This window comes from Triturus cristatus, chromosome 4_1, assembly GCF_964204655.1.
Source record: "Triturus cristatus chromosome 4_1, aTriCri1.1, whole genome shotgun sequence".
Taxonomy (NCBI): domain Eukaryota; kingdom Metazoa; phylum Chordata; class Amphibia; order Caudata; family Salamandridae; genus Triturus; species Triturus cristatus.
The window spans coordinates 1,284,705,076-1,284,725,887 of record NC_140585.1 but is presented as its reverse complement, the minus strand read 5'-3'; the positions used below and the strand labels follow the sequence as shown (position 1 = coordinate 1,284,725,887).

At 45.4% G+C, this 20,812-nt stretch overlaps 1 protein-coding gene across 1 annotated transcript in view; it reads left to right on the top strand.

Moving 5' to 3' along the window:
- CDC73 (cell division cycle 73) overlaps positions 1-20,812 on the top strand; it is a 674,568-nt gene that overhangs the window by 436,912 nt on the left and 216,844 nt on the right. The window contains exon 11 of the mRNA XM_085654791.1: positions 1,319-1,376. Within this exon, the coding sequence (XP_085510917.1) occupies positions 1,319-1,376 (58 nt within the window). The remainder of the gene's footprint in view (positions 1-1,318; positions 1,377-20,812) is intronic.

Here is a 20,812-nt window from a genome sequence, read left to right as displayed (position 1 = left end):
TCTACACATACAGAAACAACCCGTTCTACTTCTCTTAGAGCTGACAATACTGGTTCCTGTTTCTTTTTTGTTTTTTTTAAAGCTTAATGGCCATCTGGGCCTAAAGCTTAATTAATCTTTATGATCATAGCTTCTTAAACCTAACCTATAATCATAAGTCTCCAATTACTCCCTCTTTTACTAACCTGCTGAAGCGGTCCTCCACAGGTTATCACAATTTGTTTATGCTATAAGCACTCTATTGGTTTCTATATAGTTCTTAAGTCCCAGCTTCCATTTCTCTTCTTGACCTTCTTCCCTGTCCTCCAAAGAACTTGCTTATCATTTTGCCTGTAAGTTTAAAGGCAGCTTTTTGTTTTGCATTAGTTTGTCATTTTACCTTAGATTATTGCAGGGTGTTCCAATGTCTCTTTAATGGGAGGGTTTGAAGCAGCTCCTTCTGGGCAAGCTTTTTTGTAGGTAGGTCAATAATAGAGGAAACAAATGCTCTCTTCATGATTGTAATAAGCCTTGTAACTTTGTCCCTCAAGCCCAATGTAGCAGATGACAGTAATTAACATGACTTAGTCACCTCTAGGATTTGTGCATCGGAGAGTAAAACAAGTAATTCTTGACCATCAGGTGACATGTACTACATGGAACCACCAATCTCAATTCTTCTTTTTAATCTCCTTAAAAAACCTCCTTCTGCTTAGTCGCGTCTAGTTAAGTGGTCCATCTCAACATATTGAGCCAAAGTCAATTCTCTCACTATAAGGATTGTTCTCTTTCCAGAGTTTGTCATTATCCCAATAAATTATTTGACCAATTCAGCCTGCCCCTTATTCGGTTAACGAACACACACTTGTTCATGGAGGCAATCCTCTCTCACTTCCTTAACTTCTGCGTAGCATCCTGCTTTGTTATTGTAGCATTCATTACATAGACCTTACATATAACAAAAGCATTTTTTGGAAAATTTGCTCCTAGATATGCCAGCACTGGAATTGTAAATAGTCTTACAATAGGTGTGTGTGGCCGGATTTAAGACTTAGAAGTACAACATTGTTGTAATGGATGTTCATGTAAAGGGATATTTTGTTAAGCAATGTGTTTTTGTAGTCTTTTTTTTTTTTTTAACTAGGTCTATAAGATTTGCTTGTAGGAGAATGAAACATTTCCTATCAATTTGCCAGTGTTGCAATTGCTGTTGTGTAGTTTTGACAGTGTCCCGGTACATATATGTGCAATGTTTTAATAATTTTGATAACGGGAAATTGACTAAATCTACACAAATGTTTTGAAGTATAAAATTTTTTTTATGTTGTGTTTATAAAAGGAAGGAGCATCTGCTAGAAAGACCCAGGCGCCTGCCGTTCAACCTGTGCCACGACCTGGTAAGAACGTTAAATTGCGATTATGCATGCTGTTAGAGAAGGATGTATAATTTCAAACAAATTTTAAAAATGACACGTGTGTTCAGTGTTGTTATTTTTGCGATTGTGTCTAGTTCGTTTTGACTGGATGATAGGGGTATCAGTGAAGTATGTTTTACTACAATTTTAGACTACCTTTTTATTGATTTTTCTGGTATAGAACGTGGCAAAGATGCCCAACATAAAAACATTAGGCAATCTCGTGACCTTGAATGTAATGCTGTACACTTTTCTTTGGTTTATTTTGGTACCGCTTGTATTTGCCCATTAGCAGGTAGTTAAATGATTTTTGCATGTCAAACCAAATACTCACAAGCCTAAAATGTCATTTAGTGTGAAACAGCTTAGAACTTTGGATAGTTCCGGTCTTCAGTTACAGAATTACTCCTTTATTGGTAGTGCATCTACAGCAGTGTACTAAATTGCCCACGTCAAATAGCGGTTTTCTTCCCCGAATGTTTTTAATGTAGGATTAGCACATTGCTATCCATGCCAAGGTTATACTACAATGCAATTTTTTTTTTATATGCTAATAAAGTATGTTACAAAATACTTTGGCATACTCAAGGATACTCAGTAGCTCTCTGTGCCTGAATTACTCACAAGTAATCTGCATCACTCTCAGCCCAAGTCTCCATCCTCATAGCCTGTAGCAGATTGAAGATTCCTTGCTAGCTTCTCCATCTCCTCTGATATGTAAGCCCCATTATGCCATCATATGCCAAGCCAAAACAGTGAATTTTGAGAGGGTGAGACGGTAAGGAATGACTTAGAAGGCAAGGAATCACTTAAAAGGCTTGAAGTTAAAGTATTACTCTCATTATTAGTGATCCTTGTTGTGCTGAGGCCTACTTTTCCTCATCCCTGTCCTAACATTTGTTAGTATATCACAACTCAAACGACAACAGTGAACCAGGAAAGATGCAAGGGAAAGAAGATATTCCAAAATTCTGACAACATAGGTGGTGGCATGATTTACAAGAAGAAAGTGTAGGAAAAGCTTCTCCTGTCAGCTCATAGTGCTTTACAAAGCAAAGAAAAACGAAATAGAGTTGCCAGCATTGCAAATAACTAAATAGAATAATGTCTTGGCCCTTAGCCCCTATGTGGAGAATCTGCTGAGGCTTTAGCAACCAACGTCACTTCCTAGAACGTAAAAGATAGTTAGCATAAAGTTTCTTTACCATTTGATCTTTCTTCAATTCATATTCTTAATATTTTTCCCACTGTTGGGCTGGGATTGTTTGATAATTTATAAGCAGCAATGTACATATACACTGCATTAACATTTCACTAGCAGTATGGTTTTAGTAGTCTATCCGCCTCATTATATGATCCAAACCACTGCCATTGAGCAGGAAACACACTGCTCATCTACCTTAAGAGACTCCACAGGTTAGATTTTCAGCAAAACATCAAATGGAAGGTAATTCCCTGGAGCTCTTCTTTGGAGTATGATGCCTTCAAAGAGGGGAAGGCGATGCCAACACTTTATTCACTTGTTTTTCTAAGAAGATTGAACCTATCCAATCTAACCAGAATATTTGAGACCACTTCAGAGAAATTTCACTTCCGAGCCTGTAGCTCACCTATGAAGAAGTAAATCTTTGGTGAGTGCCACATTTTGTATATTTGTCTGCCTCTTGATCGCTACCCTAAAACATTTGCCATTTCTTGAAGTGTTTTTATCCAACGACCCCGAGGGCTATGACAGATGAATGGGCTTCCCTCTTCTGGAAGGGAAATGTGCATCTACCTAGAGTTCTGCTTCAAAAAAGCTCAAACTTGAACTGGTGAGCACCAGAATTCAGACTTCCTAACAGACGTCTGTGGTGGCCAAAGGACCCCCTGAGCCTACCTTTAAGATTCAGGCAACTGGTCAGCCACCCTCTTCTGTGACAAAAGCACCAATACCATCTGTACTCTCTCTGTCATTGTCTTTGAAACATAATTTCCTACAGGAAATCCCATGAGACCTCCTCCAAAAGGTCACTGTTTTTCCCTTCACCCAATAGTCCAGTTAAAAAGGTACATCTGACGATGCAGGCTGATTCATCAGCTGTCGCACCTACTTTGAAAGAGACTTTTATCAGCGATTTCTTTTTTTTTTCTTCAGTTGCAACTTACCTTCTGCTGCCTAATTCAAAGTCCATGCCCCCTCCTTGTGTTGTAAAATATACATTTTTCTCCACCTGTTACTGCTTCACCTTCAATTGCTCTTCTATCAGCCCAAAAGTTGTCAATGACTGCATCAGCAAAATCTCCCTTTTTAGCAGTGTTGACTTTGATGATATTCTGTGCCTGTCATTTTCCTGCTTGTTGGTGAGTTCTCAGACCGCATTGCTGTGATTCTCTTATATGCTTTTCAATTATCAGCTATTTACTTGTCAGTTGCTGCCTCATCTGTTATCCTGCTATTGGCTACTTTGGTGTCTTTTTAATGACCTGTATTGCGTATTTCCCGGAGTACAATGAATGTTTCAGTACATACTTGAATTAGAATACCACCTCATCCTCCAGCTCTTCTATTGCAATAACAGTCTTGTAACCTAGAAGTTCAAGAAGATTATTAGGAAGGGTCAGAGAGCAGATGAAGATGATGAACATCTGGAGGCTTTCTTTAGCGAAAATGAGGATCAAAACTTTAGTGGTCAGCGACGTTGGCCTTGAAGACTTGAATATATATGTTATGTCCAACGAGAACCTCAGTAAGTGGACTTGGGTCTGCTCTTTCTTAGATGCAGAGATCTATACGGTCATCAACCACCACTTCACCACCACAGACGTAATAGGCATTATAACAGTCACTATCCTCCTATAATGGTGCCAGAAGACTGCCTCACTTTTCCTTAATCCATGAATTCAAGTACCTTTATCCATTTCTTTGTCAGTACATTTACCACTGTAACTGTCACATTGTTGCAACTGGTAAATCCTCCTGTCATCCGCCAGAACCTTTCCTACCTACAATACCTCCTCTAACCCTTTCACCCCTATGACTTTGACACCAATTGGAATAAGATATAGACTGCGACCGAGGTCGTGATGGCTAAGAGTGAAGAAAATTATACAAGTGATGAGGCTCTGCAAAAGCTTTCTAAAAAAGACCCTTGTCTGGCAAAGAATGCGAGTGGCATACCTTTATCCTTCATTTTGATACTAGTCCAGATTCACTCCCTAGGGTCTTGTACACATGACGTTTGATGTATCCTGTGCTGCCTAGAGAGTGTATCTCAGAAATTCAGTCTGCCAAAACCATCTTCTCCGAAATACTATTTGCTTTTTGGTTTAATAGAAAAGGCTTGAAAGGGCATCAGCACAATTCCTTTGTTGAAAAGCCAATGGGAGATGGGTACAGATGAAGAACCTACATTCTGAATTGGTCATCCTTTCTAGAGTAGAAAAGTATAAGGCTTTCTCAATCAAGTTAAAATTAATTTGATATTGGCTGCAGCTCAACACCAGTCCAGAAATCTCTCCACTCGGTGACAAACAGGGTTGTAAGAGGGAGTCAGTGAGCAATGGAATCGGATTTGGCAGATGTATCTTTTAAAAATGCTAGTGCTTAAGCAGTTATTTCTTTATATGACCGTTATGACACAACACCTCAGCATTCATAGAGAAGACTGCCTGAGGATGAGTCGGGTAAAATTATTGTTCGTAGTCTGTGTGACTGTATGGACAAATGATGTGCGTGCTCCTGCCATCTAGTGTTGGGCTCTGACATTGCAAGTTTTTTTTTCAAAGAAGTTTGTCGAGTCACATGGTCTAGGTGACTCCTTTTCTGTAGATTCTCATGGTCACGGACTCCATTGTTTTTATCCGCCATCGGGTTTTTATGTGATAAAACATGCTCCCAGTGTCAACAAGCTCGTCCGTTCCCCTCACTATCTCGAGTCCGCTGTCTTCTACTCTGTAGTGAGAGACTGTACGACACATGTGGCACAGGTTCTATCCTTCAATCCCATCAATGATGAGTGAATGGGCCTCTTGGCCTTGGGCCTCCGCATGCTCCAGGCTACCATCCGAGAATGAAGATGCTCCCAAGGTATGGAACGGATGCCCTTCAGGAGATGCCCCTAGAGTCACTCTAAATATCCCTGGACTGACCGCGCTGTCTGCAACTTGTTTCGCTAGAGCACAATGACGTGCACTGCGTCTGCTGCTCGACCTGTCACAGCAAGATGACCTTAATCCAGCGTCGTAACTGACAGTGGGCATACAACAGGATAACCCAATCATCTTTGGAGGCATTAGACATTTTTGGCATTGCCAACCCCCTCAGTACTGAAGAAGAGGAGGGAGTGTTGGGCAAGTCGTCAAGAGTTCAGCCCACCATCCAAACCTGAATAAATCTGCTCTGACATCTCGTGGTTAGTCAGAGAGGAGTTCCTAGAAAAGGTAAGAGCTCCAGAGGATGCTCTATCCACCTCCTTTCTGCTCTAGTGCAGGCGTAAAGATTATGCCATTCATGAGTACTGCGGCTTCCTCATAACTCAGCACGTCGGAGCCAAAGACCGTCTCTCAGCCAACCCTCACCAGTGGCCGCACATCAGAGCCAAGAAGGTCCCTCAGAATCCCTCACCAGCGGTTGCACGTCCGAGCCAAGAACCGTCCCTCAGAGGGATGGGCTGGTTGCCGGCAAGGCCTCCGACCAGAGGGGAGACTCAGCTAAGGCCCTTGATCTTTGACTGGCCTCGAGCCCGAGGACTGACGCCCGCACCCAGCTGTCGAAGCCGGCTCCACCATCAAAGCTGCAGGTACAATGGCAATGTCCATCCTTAGAGCTGAAGCCTGCCACCTTCGATATCTAGGAACTCCCCACCCCGCCCCCCCCCCCCCTGGTTTCTGCAGGAGCTGAATGAGAGACAGAGGAGGGTAATCAGTCACTCAAACACAGGCAAAATTTCGACCTTGGCCAATGTTCAGTCCAAATCAATTTTCCTTGGCGGAAATCTAGACTTCTGTTGCTCTTTTGCGCTCCCCCCCCCCCCCCCCCCCCCCCCCCCCGAAGCTGAAGGACAAACCTTCTGTCCCTGCTCCACCAGTACCTCCTCCAACTTCACGTTCACTGCCTCCTTCCTCACCTCCTATGCCTTCTTCACAGAGACCTCCGGAGTATCACTCCAACAGCGGCAACTCAAGCCCTTAATGTTCGGCTGAGGACGTTGCCCCAATTTACCCTGGTGCTTCAGGAGGTACCTGGAAAGATTAGGATGTGGATCCCTTGACAGATCTGGATGTCAGGGCCTCCCTATGAAATGACACTAAGGCATACTAGAGCTTTAATTCACAACCATCTACCATAAGATGGACTTGTATGCCACCTCTGAAGAGGATGACTTCTTTGTGGAGATACTCTCTAAGATAGAATATTCTATACAGAATCTCCCTATGTTCAAGGGGATGATTAAATCCGCCCCTGAGATATTTAAGCAGTCGGTCAGATCTTGTGTGGTTATGCAACTTATTGAAAGAAAATACAAACTGACCGTCCCCACCCACCCCCCCACCCCCCTCTCAAAACCGCTGTACAACTGGGGGACACCTTTTGGAAAGGGCCCCTTTTTGACATGGTCACCCCCACTTTTTACACCTTGTCAACCTCCAATTTGTGGTAGGGATTTCAAGCAATGCTCCTTTAGAGGAAATAGCTCTAAGGGCAAAGCACTTTCAGTAAGGAAGCCTCTACCTTAAAGAGCAGTTCTGCCCTGCACCCCCATGATCACACAGCACATGTCCGGGGAAGACTTCAGGGATTTCTTTGCCACTTGGGAGGAGATCACCACAGAACTGTGGGTCTTGACACAGCTACTGCCTAGAGCTCATCACACCCCACCAAACACCCAGCCTCGCACCCACACCCTCAGCCCAGAACACCTTATGCTGCTTGTTGGGGAGGTTCAGGCACTCCTGGCCAAAGGTGCCATAGGACTCCCAATACTTCCTCCTTCCCAAGAAGGACAGACCCTTTAGGCGAATCCTTGACGTTTGTCCTCTCAAAAGATCCATTCTGTCAGAAGACTTCACATGTCATCCCCCTGCAGCAGCAAGGCGACTTCATGAAATATGTCTACGTTCGGGGGGGGGGGGGGGCGCTAGAGAGCCCAGAGCAAAATGGCCGCACCTTAGTGCTAGTCGAGGGAACAATCCGCACATTATCCTATCAAATCTGCGCCATCCACAGGCAACACTTACAGATTCTGTAGCCTCTTCCTACCAGGAGCACTTTGATCGCCTTGATAACAATGCCCTGTGCTCCATATTGCCGCTAGCTGCAAGAGATTACACCGGCCAAAATGGCGGCCATGGGGCGACCTGGATACTAACCGCCACTGCCACCCCCATCCTTTGAAGTTCGGCGATTGCAATCCAAATTATCCCGACACGACTGGTGGTGAGATTTAACTGCTTTGCTCTGACCCCTGCATTCCCTGTACACCGGCCGGCAGTGCGTGGCGCCCCGGTCTGACAGAAGCCCGTTGGATGTTGACCGCCGCTTGTACGGCCGATGCCGCGCTGCTGCCCTCCTTATTTGCAGTGCTGTGACCCGCTGATATTTCATCCTAGTGAGGCGAGCAGTGAGCTCTAGATCGTTTGCTCAGTTTCCCTTCCTTCCCGCACACGGGCCGACTGCACAAGGGGCCCCGATCTGCCTGAACCCTGCTGTGTGGGGAGTGCCTCCAGATCGGGCCCGATCCTGCCTACGTCCCTGTTGCCGCCTGGAGACTGCCGATGGGAGCCCTGCAGTATTGAAGCAGCCGGAAACCTTGATGCGCTCCGCTTTCGGCGGCGGCTATTGACAGGTACGGAGCGCGGCTGGGCTGCCCCATTTCCCGTTCGTGCTGCCGCCTAGCTCGCGCTGTCTGCCGGTGCGGTGTGCTGGGAGCCGGCTGACGCTGCCTGTGCTTCCCGTGCACCGACTCGCGCCCGCTCCCATCTACACCACTGCCGCCGCTGAGGATTGCTGATTGAGGACTCCAGCTACTGTGGCGGCCGGAGACACCTGGTGAGTCCTGCTGTCGTAAGTGTCGAACCACTCACCTCAAATCCAGGTAGTTGACAGGGGCGATGTTGAACTTTCCCAAACCCGTTTGGACTATCTCTCAACCTCACTGATTCTAAACAGCGAAGTCGGCAAATACTCCAAAAGGGAAGGGGATTGGGACAACGAACAACACGTAAAGAAAGAGACACCAACTCCTCTCCTGGACCAGCCGGGTTCTTACTAAAGGAATGTTGCTCATGTTCTTTTGGGGCTAAAGGAAAATACAATTACATAAACTTAAAATTCTACCAAGCGACTGGGTTAAGACACATTACTCTGGGTAGAGACACATTACTCTTGTATTACACTAAAATCACCTTTAGTTAAATGTATTAAGTCTGCCCTCTAAGATGCACCTCTCTTTTTCTATGCGTTGTTAATTGGCGAAACACTGTAGCAAAAGAAACAAGATTGTCATGAAAACTTTTAGCATACTCAACAATTAGTAAATGAAACTCTCTTCGCCTTTGCTCACCTTAGTCTTTCAACTGAGCAATCCCTTTAAGCTTTCTTATAATCTTGTTAATTCTTTTCTGCAAAAATAAAATTCTTTGGAAGAAAATCTACATACATCCTACAAGTATTGACCCGCAATTGCATTAATCAGCTTTGATCACACAGTTCTACAATGCTTTTATATAATATGCCTTTTTCCTGATTACACTAGTAAACCTGATAACAGAACCTTTTGTCAGAAAAAGTAAACGGGATTCTTCCTGCAAGAACGCCTAGCGTTTAATCAAATAACACTTCCCCAATTGTCCGAATCAAATAATCCAGAACTCAGGGACTCAAAAAAAGCGAGCGAGACTCTCAATGTCACTCTGCTTAAGTACTTGCTGGCTAATGTCTAAATAGTTCAAGCGCGAGGTGCGCGTCCAATACTTGGATAACAAAAACCCGAAGAAACTCGGGACTTAGCTTGGAGCCGATCGCGGTTGCTGTCTTTGCTTTCAGAGGCTGTGGTTGACCTGTAACGCTTCTAATCCTTGAAGGCGTCTTCCGCTCTGGCAGAGTCCCTGAAGTCTTCCTCCTAGGCTTGCTCGGAATGCCGGCTTGCTCGGAATGCTGCGACGAAGTCAAGCAACGGAAAACGACGTGCGGATTTATTTATAGCCACTACCGGGCATTCCCTTCACATTCACGTGTTTCTAAGCAACCAGGGAAGCGTCTCTTACGCGTGCTGGGCAAACACGTGTCAACGAACGTTTTATAAAACGTGCAGTTGAAACAAACCAGCATTGTGCAATAACAATAAATGAATATGCCAAAAACGATTACCTCCGTCTTTTCTGGCAAACCAGGGAGTTATAGAATAATAAGCATTGCTCAGTAAAAAATAAAGAACATGGCAAAAACAATCACCTTAAGCTTTTCCTGGTACGCAAGGGAGACATACATGATTACAAAGATTGCTTACGTTAGAAGCACAAATCAGACAGTTGGAAAATCCCCAAAGCCCGCAAGCTTGCAGTTTCCTGACACCTGCGTTGCACTGCGGTGTCTGACGGCTGCAGGGCGGGGCTCCACTCCCCGTCTGTGCCCCTGCCACATTCAAGCCAACCTCTGTGACGGTGTGCTGGAGCCCCGTGGATGGCGACATTCTTCCCTTATAGTTTTAATGCCTGCTCGCCAAGTATACTATGAAATAGTGCTGGGAGTGCATTTGGCCCACTACTGATGCCCTTACAGAGGGAGCTATATCCCCTGCTTCGCCGTGAGAAGACAGCGGGCGCTGTGTGGACGCCATTATACCCAGGGGAGCCTAAAGTGAGCATTGCAGCCCAGAACACTGCCCAGTAACCTACGACTCCTCCAAGATACTGCTGCTTGGGGCTGCTTCAATTTGGTGCCTGAATTGTTGGTTTGCAGTGTACACCCAGGGTGCTGATACCTGACCGTGACCTAGCCCCTACTTCGCTCACGGTGCCTCTATGATCGCACTATTCTTGAAGCTATATATTGTCACACGGTGCGTGGTGCGCTGAGTGGCGTGCACTGCTGTCGCCATGGCTGGGGCCTGTGCTGAGCCCCTCTAGATCCTGGTGGCAGTAACTTGCTACACCTGCGAGGTATTAAACTCAGAGCAAGGCCACAATATTATCTGCACCACGAGATCCTCATAAACGGAGTACTTTATACGGGGAACAAGACCTTAATATTCAGCAAGCGGTGGCGTCCCACAAGCAGCCCCAGGGGGGGGACTCGTGCCATGGGTCGGACAAACAAGCAACAGGCGAAACTGAACTTCGAATCCCGGAGGCTGACGAAATCCCAAATTCCAGCTACATCTGACACTGAAACAGAGTTGGAGGCAGGTGCCAGCACCAAATTGGAGCGTATGATGTTAGCAATGCAGCAGAGTTTGCAGACCATTGATGCTAAGATAGACCACCTCAACCTACGAATGGACGGTATGGCAACCAAGCTTGATAAGCATGGATCACGAATAACGGAGGCAGAGCAGCGCATCGCGACGACTGAAGATCTGATGGAGGTAGTTAGTGCCTCGTGTTCCAACACGGAGAAGCTCCTAGCGATGATCCAAACGCGGAATGAGGATCTTGAAGCTCGTTCCCGCAGGAACAACCTGCACATCACCGGTATCCCGGAGTCGACCAACACAGATCCCATGGAGACTTACGTCGAGACTCTGCTTAAAGATATGCTAGGAGCAGAGCATTTTTCAACAGTATTAATTGTGGAGAGAGCTCACTGCTCCCTGGCGCCTAGGCCGGTGCCGGGAGCCACGCCACGCCCCATTATAGCGAGACTCTTGAACTATCGAGATCGAGACATGGCCCTGCGTCTAGCCAGGGAAAAAGAGTTTACTGATTACCAGGGGATGAAAGTGGAGCTCTTCCCGGATTTTACAGTAGCTGTTTAACAAGCGCGTCGCGAATTTCAAGCTGTGAAAAAGAAACTGCAAACGCTCTAGATACCCTATGCTATGTTATATCCTGCGCGGCTGCGCATCCAACATGCAGGAAAAGCCAGAATTTTCACATCGTCTAAAGACGCTCTACAATATGTGTGCCAGATTGAGCGCAAGGCATCGACGAGAGCTGCAGACGTTGGTACAGATGCTGAGGACTGAACAATTGAGATGATCTATGTGTGGCATATAAGGGGTACATGCAGGTTGCTGATGCACAGAGATTTAGCACTACTGTAGCATTGCTGTTCTATACGTTTTTCGGTTACTTAACTATGTTGACCGCATCCTCATGCACACTGTAATGTTCTTTATCTATAAGTGACGCTATCTGAGAAGCTACTAGCTCTTTTCCAGACTTTAATGAAGAAGTACCTGGGTAAATGTCCATGTTTATTTCTGAACTTCTTAATGTCTATGTAGAGCTGTGGATGTGATGTTTATCAATAACCCCTCGAATCCCCAGACCCCCCCCCCACCCCCCCCCTCCCTCCCTCCCTAGTACCACCTGGGGGGCAGACGGCCACTGGTGACCCCCAGATAGGGAGTACCCCACCACAGTTTACGGTTCCCTTCGTACTCCTATGGGGTGGAATGTCTTGTATTACGCCATGCGGTTGCATGGATGATGTTTGATTGTATGGGGAGGGATTCTCAGCACAGTTCTGCTGCTGGAGTGTGAGGGTTGGGATGTTGGGGATTTATGTTTTAACCACTGCATTGCGAGACATCCTCGACACATATGGGCAAGTACTGCAATGAGCTATATGAGACGACAATTAGTTTTATTGTACTCGACAGGGAATGATGGATGCTAAATCTAAAGGGATTTCGTTGCTGACCTGGAATGTTCGGGGTCTTAACCCCAGTAGACAGGTGGTATCCTATCTGGACCGTCCTAATGCTCAAATTGCGCTGTTACAAGAAACGCATCGAACCAAGCACACTATCTCATCAGTGGCGTCCAGGTGGGCGGGGGTACGACTGGTGGCCTCCTACTCCTCTTACTCGAGAGGCGTTATGATATTGATAAAAAAAGCATACCATTTGATCCCATTCATGTAGAAGATGATGTGCTGGGGCGTTACATACTGGCACAGAGCATGCTGTACTTAGTCAATGTTTATGGACCCAACACTGACGACCCGTACCGACCATTATATGTGAGGGGGACTTCAATGTTGTATTATCACCTGCACTTGACCGTTGCTCGTCGGCAGAGCACACATTGAAAAAGGAGACATCCGCGATGCTCAATGGTATGCACAATCTAGAACTAACTGATATCTGGCGCCTGCGGTATCCAAATGCACAAGAAGGCACGTGTCATTCCTATGTCCACCAGTCATGGTCCCGCATTGATTATTGGCTGGTCTCCGCTGATGTGGCGTCCTGGACCCTCCATGTTAAGCACTTACCTCGGACCTTGTCCAATCACTCACCGGTTCTTTTCACTATGTCCTTACGAATGCATAATCTCCCCACTGTCCCAGTGGAGACTCCAGCCCTCCTCCTTGCTCGACCAAGTCTTCTGTGAAGGCATCCGCAAAGCGATCACCGATTATTTCTCTCAACACTGGGTCAGTCTCAAGTGTAGGGACACTTTATGAGGCGTTCAAAGTGACCATACGGGGGGCATGTATTGGACTGCAGGCTGGAGTCATAAAGTCCCTGTGTGACACCATGCACCGACTGGAGCGAGGGCTGGGTGAGCTGGAGCGCGCATATAGTACCACTGCAGATCCTACTTTGTAGCGAGTATTAAAACAAAGATCACTGAGTATAATGAGGTAGGTGATCAAGAAATTTGTCATATGTCACGCAGGCACTTAGCTAGGTACTATGGCGAAGGGGGCAGGCCTGGCAAAACATTAGCTAGCAGGATAGTAGATTCGCGAGGGTGGAATTATATAGTTAAGGCTATCACGGACGGCGAAATTACACACTATGATACACCCAGTATACTTTACAAATTTGCGAACTATTATTGCTCTATGTATGCAAAACGGCAGACGGCGACTGATGTAGACATAACGCAATACCTAGATGACATAGCGCTGGTGTGGCTTTCGCTTAACCAAAAAGAATTTTTAATGCACCCGCTAACATTAGACGAAGTTCGCGAGGCCATAACTGCACTACCGAATGGAAAGGCGGCGAGCACCGATGGCCTACCAGCCGAATTTTATAAAGAATACATTGACGTTTTAGCCCCCATCCTTCTTGAAGTGTACACGGAAGCATACAACACCAAGAGCCTTCCCCCGACCTTACGAGCAGCATTGGTGGTCGCCCTGCTGAAGCCAGACAAGGCACTTGATCGGTGTGATTCATACCGGCCCCTGTCCTTGATAAACACAGGTGTTAAAATCCTGGCGGAGGTGTTAGCCAATAGGCTGCGGCTGCTTCTGACCGTTATGGTTCTTCCTGATCAATCAAGATATGTCCCTACCAGGTCCACATCACATAATTTGCGTACGTTGTTTGGTGTGCTGCATGTACTGGAGCCATCTCTGCCAGCGGTGGCGGTGCTATTAGATGCCGTCAAGGCATTTGACTCTATATCCTGGAAGTATATGTTCGCGATTTTACATTGCATGTGGGTCCCTTTCATTTTTACAAATTGGATTAAACTGTTGTATACTGACCCTGTGGCACGAATAAGAATTAATGGCCATGCGCCAGATCCCTTTCGAGGCATGCGGCAGGGGTGCCCATTGTGGCCCTTATTATTTGCACTAGTTTTAAAGCCATTAGCTTGTATTCTCCGGCAGCGCTATGCTCAAGCTGCGCTGCGTTTTCACCAGCGACCCCTAGCAGTTTCCATGTACACAGTCGACCTTGTGCTGTATGTGCGTGAGCAAGCCACCCATTTAGCAAAGCTTATCCGGGATTACATAAGATTCAAATGGCACTCAGGCCTCGGCATCAACTGGGCTAAATCACTCATATTACCTCTCACGGACTGCACACCACAGATATCACTAGATTACCCCTTGGAGTGGTGTAATGACCCAGTGAAGTACTTGAGGATTTAGATTCACCGAGATCAGCAGGTGGTTGTTCAACAAAATTTTGGTAGAGTGGTCACACGCCTTGAAAAACAAGTGACTCTAGCCCTACCATTATCCTTCGCTAACAGAATCGCTTTAATGAAAATGGTGATTCTCCCCCGTTTTTTATATTTATTTTTAAATGTACCTGTGCACATGACACGACATTTTTTCGAGACTCTTCGTTCTTTATTAATCACACTTGCATGGGGTGGAAAAAAGCCGCGACTTAAATGGGAAATCTTAACTCTCCCCTACAAGATGGGCGGATTCACTGCCCCAGACTTTCAGCTGTATTATCACTGCGCACAGGCGCACTATGCCTACTACTGGCAGCAGGCTACTGATTAAATACCACACGTAGCGGTTGAGGCCGGAGCAGTACACCCGATACTGCTTAAAGCCATGATCGTTAACCAACATACAGTTTTTGACAAGGGAGAAATAGACAGTGCAGACCACAGCCAGAGCGTGGCATGCACTGGGGAAGCGTGCAAGTAAATTGCAACTCTATGCGACAAATATGCCACTCCTGCATCACACATCACTATCGGTGACTGGAGAACCTGGCACACTGAAAACTCCATGAAATGGGCCTATCTATTATGGCGGATGCTTTCCCTTGGGGTCGGTTTGTTGAGGCGGCTGCTGTTATTGGGGATGGGAGGAATTCCGCAATGCAAACATTTGTCTTTACAAGATTGCGCTCAGCTACACGTGCGTTATATCCTCAATTTCCGGCTGAACCCCACTCTCTGGAGGCGCTGCAGCTCCTCTACACCACTCCAACTCGGGTTAAACTAGTCACACGATTATATCGAGCATCACAGAGAGATGGGGCTGCTGCGGATAGAAGCTCCCTAGAAAAATGGAATGCATCTCTCTCCGAACCACTTTCAGAGGAGGATTGGGGCGCCTGCTGTGCATTGACGGGGCGGCTCACGGCAAATGGTAATTTATGATTGGTACATTTTAAGTATTTACACCAACTGTACTATACACCTGCTCAGTTGTATAAATATGGTTTAAGCGAGGTCGCTAATTGTAAACTATGTGGTGCCCCGGATGCTGACTTTTTTCACTTGGCATGAGCTTGCCCGGGAGTAATTTTTTACTGGGGACAGGTCACAAAGACTCTGCAATTGATGGTGGGGATACCCATAGCTTGCACACCCCAACTATGTCTGCTGGGCAATGTTACAGTTCTCTTAAAGGTATCTATATTGTGTGTACCCAATGACTGCCCATATATGTGTACTGTTTGTGTTATTTTTCATTTTGAAAAACTGAATAAATAAAAAAAAAAAATGTCTACTTTCGCATCCGGATTCCTCCCGCTCATCTGTATAACCTCTGCATCATGGTTAGTGGTCAGCTCTCCCAATTCAAAGTGCTACGATTCAGAGTCACCAAGGCCTAAGGGTCTTCAAGTGTTTAGTGGTAGTGCCACTCTCCTCAGGAGGTGGGTGTAATTCACATCTTCCCCTACCTAGACTACTGGCTGATCAAGAGCGCAAGCAGGTAGGAATGCCTGGCTCATATCCAGACTATGGTCTTCCTCCTTAATAGCCTAAGGTTCCCGGTTAACGCCACAAAATCCCACTTGCGTCAATCCAACCCTTTCTATGGACAGTCCTCAACTCCATTGTGGGCTAAGCTTTCCCAAACCTCCGAGTGCAAGCGTTCCAACAGCTTCTGCCTCTTTTCCAGCTTCTCAGTCAGCTCCCAGTTCGCATTTTATGCGCATGCTAGGAGGATGACCTCATGCATCGCTATAGTGCCCCACACCAGGCTTCATAGCCGTACACTTTGGGAGTGCCTCTCAAGTCACTGGTCACAAGTGAAGGTAAGATGAAGGATCTAGTGTTGGTAAGGCCTGCAACCATCTCGATCTTGAGTGGTGGAACAGTAAAAATCTTTTGCAGGGCAGACCACGTTCCTTAGGTGACCATCACCATGGATGCATCTCTAGATGGCTAAAGGGAGCACCTCAACGACCTGACTGTACAAGGCCACCTCATCTGTGGGGTCTTCACATAATCCACTTGAAGCTGTTAGCCATTCATCTATCACTCAAAGATTTCCTCCTACAAATTCAAAGCAAGGTAGTCCTGGTGCGTGTGGACAACAAGACCGCCATTTTCTGTCTTCAGATGCAAGGTGGCACAAACTCACCTCCCCCGTCTGCCCTAACACGGCAGATTTGACACTGGGCCATCCATCATCAGGTTCACCTCCTGTCACATTACCTTCCAGGAGTGGACAACTACTTGGCAGACCTCCTCAGCAGGACGTAGCAACAAGTCCACAAGTGGGAACTCCACCCACAAGTCCTGCTCTCTTAAATTTTCAAGTGGGGCATCCTGAAATAGACCTTTTCGCCACGGCATTAAAGACACTTCGCAGTCAAATTTCCACACTCCAGTCTTTAGGCAATGATCTGTGGTGTAACTGGTCTGGGATCTTTAGCTAAGCTTTTTTTCCCTTGCCACTCATTCTGTACACGGTCAGGAAGTTGAGGCAAACATCCCTTATCGTTCTGCTGGCTCCAGCATGCACCAGACCACCATGGTTCTCAACCCTGATCGAGATGTCAATTGTCCCTCAGAAGAAGCTCCCCAACAGAGCTCAGTATGGTCGGGCACCTAGACCCCAGGCAGCCCAACCTAGCGATTTGGCACCTGAGGTTCAAGAGTTAGGTTACCTTGGTTTGCTGCAGGAGTGAATGGACAAACGCAGAGAAGCCTGTAGGCCCACCACACACACACTTGCTACGCTGCTAAATAGAAGGGATTTATTCACTACTGTATTCCAAACATCAGTCCGCTCACCCGTACTGTGCAGGACATAATTTGCCACCCCCTACACCTTCAGAGGTTGGGGTTGGTTTACACTTCAGTCCGGCCTAGTAGCCATTGCTGCCTATGTGCAGAACAGGGATAATTCTTTACTCTTCGAAATCCCGGTTATCAAAGCGTTTATGGAGGGCCTTCAGTCTGAAATTCCATCAAGGCTGCTCCCTGCCCCTTTGCTGGAACCTCAACATTGTCCTCATTAGACTGATGGGGACTCCTTTCGATCCACTGCATAAATGCCCTCTGCAGTTCCTTTCTTGAAAGGTTACCTTCCTCGTTACAATCACCTCACTCAGGGGCATCACTAAATTGCAGGCCCTCACACTTCAGGAACCTTTTTTTCTAAGTACACAGACAAGGTGGTCTTTTTTTTCTGCAAACTTACTTGGTAGCTGAAGAGCACTTCACATGCTTGATGTCAAGCATGCTCTTTTGTACATCATAGACAGGACCCAATCCTTTAAAGAAACGCAACAGCAGTTTGTAGTTTTCCTCATAAAGGCCACGCCATTTGAAAGGCAGGAAATGCCAGGTGGATCACCAAATGCATTCGGATGTGCTATGCTTAAGTCTAAAAGAACAGTACAGTCCCGCCCCAGGTCACACTCCACCCACAAACAAGGCTCTACTATGGCTTTCCTGAGAAATATATCTATAGAAAATATTTGTTTGCTGTCACATGGTCCACTTCACGCACATTTACAAAACACTACAATGTGTACGTCCTGGCAAGAGTGTATCTACAGCCACACGTTACAAACTGAATGTTAATTACCCTGTAAATATGTTTGCATGTAGTGCTGTAGATTCACATGCACCTGTCCATCTCCCCGGAAGCCAGTGGTTATTGCAGCTATCTTTAACTGTAAAATGATTCTTTCCTACTTGCATGGTAACTATTTTTTCCGTAAATACTGCTTCATTCTCACTATTACCCAGAAAACAGTCTAACAATGGAGTCTGACGTGCCCAACTACAACCAAATGGAGTCAACAAGACTCCATCTGGTTGTAGTCGAAAGACTTCTTGGAAGAAAAACAACCGCAACATCTGAACCCCACACTAGATGGTAGGAGTATGTGAATCTACAGCATTACATGCAATAAACAGATGCTTACAGGGCAAGTAACATATTCCTTAAATAAGGTGAGCCAACTTTCTCATTAATTGAGGCATCCATAGATTTCTCCACAGATAACTTCGGCTAAATAGACTGTGACGGTTTTACATCTTTATGGATGGTTAAATAGTACTATGTTTTGTCTTGAAGTTCAGACTATAATAATGGACATTCTATTTGATGGTTTAAATCTCTTTGGAAAGTCGGTGTATGATACCTTACAGCAAATCAAAACGACCTTGAAGGCTACAAGGTCCTAGGTGAAGTGGATCATGGTATTCTTGGTCCCAGCACCGCAACCAGTGTGCCAAACTACCTTTGTTTTTCAAGCTTCCATTTGACCCAGCCAGTGGAGGCAAGATTCAACATTACTGTCAACTTACAGGATGTAACAGTGAAAATGTCAGTGCTTAATGTTGTCATGGCAACCTGAATTACTTAAACACCAACTTGAAATGTTCACATACAAACTGAAAATCAAGACTTTGAAGCTTCTACTTAAAAGAAATATTGATAAGTGGCTCAAAGCATATAAGGGTCACGGTTGTTCTGAACATTGGTCTCCAAAATCGGATCTTTGCAAACTTAATTATCTGGAAAAACATGGTTTTTAATTGGTCAGCTATCAAGATAGCTGTCCTTTCAGAAAGAGTGGTGGTTTCTTTATTACCGTCAACTTAGAGCGTTCCTGTTTTTCATATTCCCATCAATCCGTGTAACTGGAAATACCTGTGGTTTATGGTAGCAATCAGCACTTTTAGTTTAAGACACTGTGTTTTAGACTGAAGTCGGCTCCCTGCATCTTCACCAAATGCATGGCAACAGTGGCTGCACACCTATGAAGATGTGGAGATGCAGTAGACCCTTGTGTAGGCAATTAGTTACTCAGGGCCTATATGAAGTAAGTACGCTATGTCTACCACTGTTCTGTTGTCTTTGAGTCTCGCTCTCTGTTCAAGAATACCTCTTCTTTATCGTTCAAAAGAGTTAGTTTGTATGTTGTGGCATGGATACAGTTAAAGGGAAAGGCTATTCTTTTTTGGAAAGGAAAGACAAGTTGATGCTTCTCGTCACTTATATTGAGTCCCAGTGAGTTGTCACTGACAACTTAAAGCACCCTTAAGCTGTATATTCTGCTTTTGCCACAATGTTACCTTCACATGAAGCAAATTTAAAGGTAGCTACAGTCATGGACATTCGCATGATCTTGTCATGGTCACACAACATATAAAAGCAGCAATATGGCTGTGGCTACAGATTCGCAACATCTCTGAAGGTTAAACACTGTCTCTGCCCTACCCATAGTTGTTGCTCATGATAAATTCTTCCCGGTCCGGATGGGAGTTGATTTAATTTCCATTACTTAAGTGTCGGTGGCTAGCTTATGGACTCCAATAGAAACTACTCTACAAATCTATTTGTTAAAGTTCAGTGATGTTAAGCTAGCCCTCAGACCAATAATTCCACTAAGAAGGAGTTCTGAAATCAATGGTAAACAGACAATATGACAGTCATTATAACATTCAGAAGTGGGATGGGGCCGAGGTCGCTTCTGCGTCACTGAAACCCCCCCATTTCTTTGGCACTGGGCTATCAAGATCAGACTTAATATTTCATCTAATAATGTTCCATGAAACAATACCACCTGCGTGGAATATCTCATGCACCTTAACCTGGCATTCCTGCACTAGACAATGACACAACAGGACATGTTCGCAAAGAATCAGAAAATCACATTTTTCTTTTTTCACTTGCGATTTTAGATGACTAGTGTTTCTAAGGGTGATTTTTTTATTGACCAGCTAATTCTTAACATATATACCTTTTATCGCTATTCCTCTGATCCTTACCATGTTGTGCAATGAAGATAGAAGTAATCTGAGTGATAACAATACAGCCAGCAATTCAGTTCAAATGGGACCCTTTTCTGCTTTCTCCGAACAAAGCTGAAGTTCTGCACCCCAATCGACAATCGCTGCAGTTCATGACCTAGCTCCTTAAATTGATTCTCTAGACTGCCAGACGACCATACGCAAATTCTTAAGGCAACTGCGGCGCATTTCACTTGGCACACTTGTGTGATAAAATGTAAGTGTTTTTCTGTGTAGGCACGAGCTAAGGTCTTTGATCTTTTTCTGTCACCATATCAATTTCTGCCCTAGCTCTCCACCGGGCACCCCTCAGGCCTAAGTACTTATCTGTCTGGGTAAATTTTGCTGTCACTTCCATGTGTTTAGTAAGGCCAGTTACCAGTCTTTATTTTATTCTAAAATATCAAGGATGTTTTATGTTGTCCTCTTTAATGAAGACTCCTTTCGAGCCCATTCAGAAGGCTTCCGTTCAGCATCTGTCTAGAAAGACTGGCTTCATGATTGCTAACATCTCT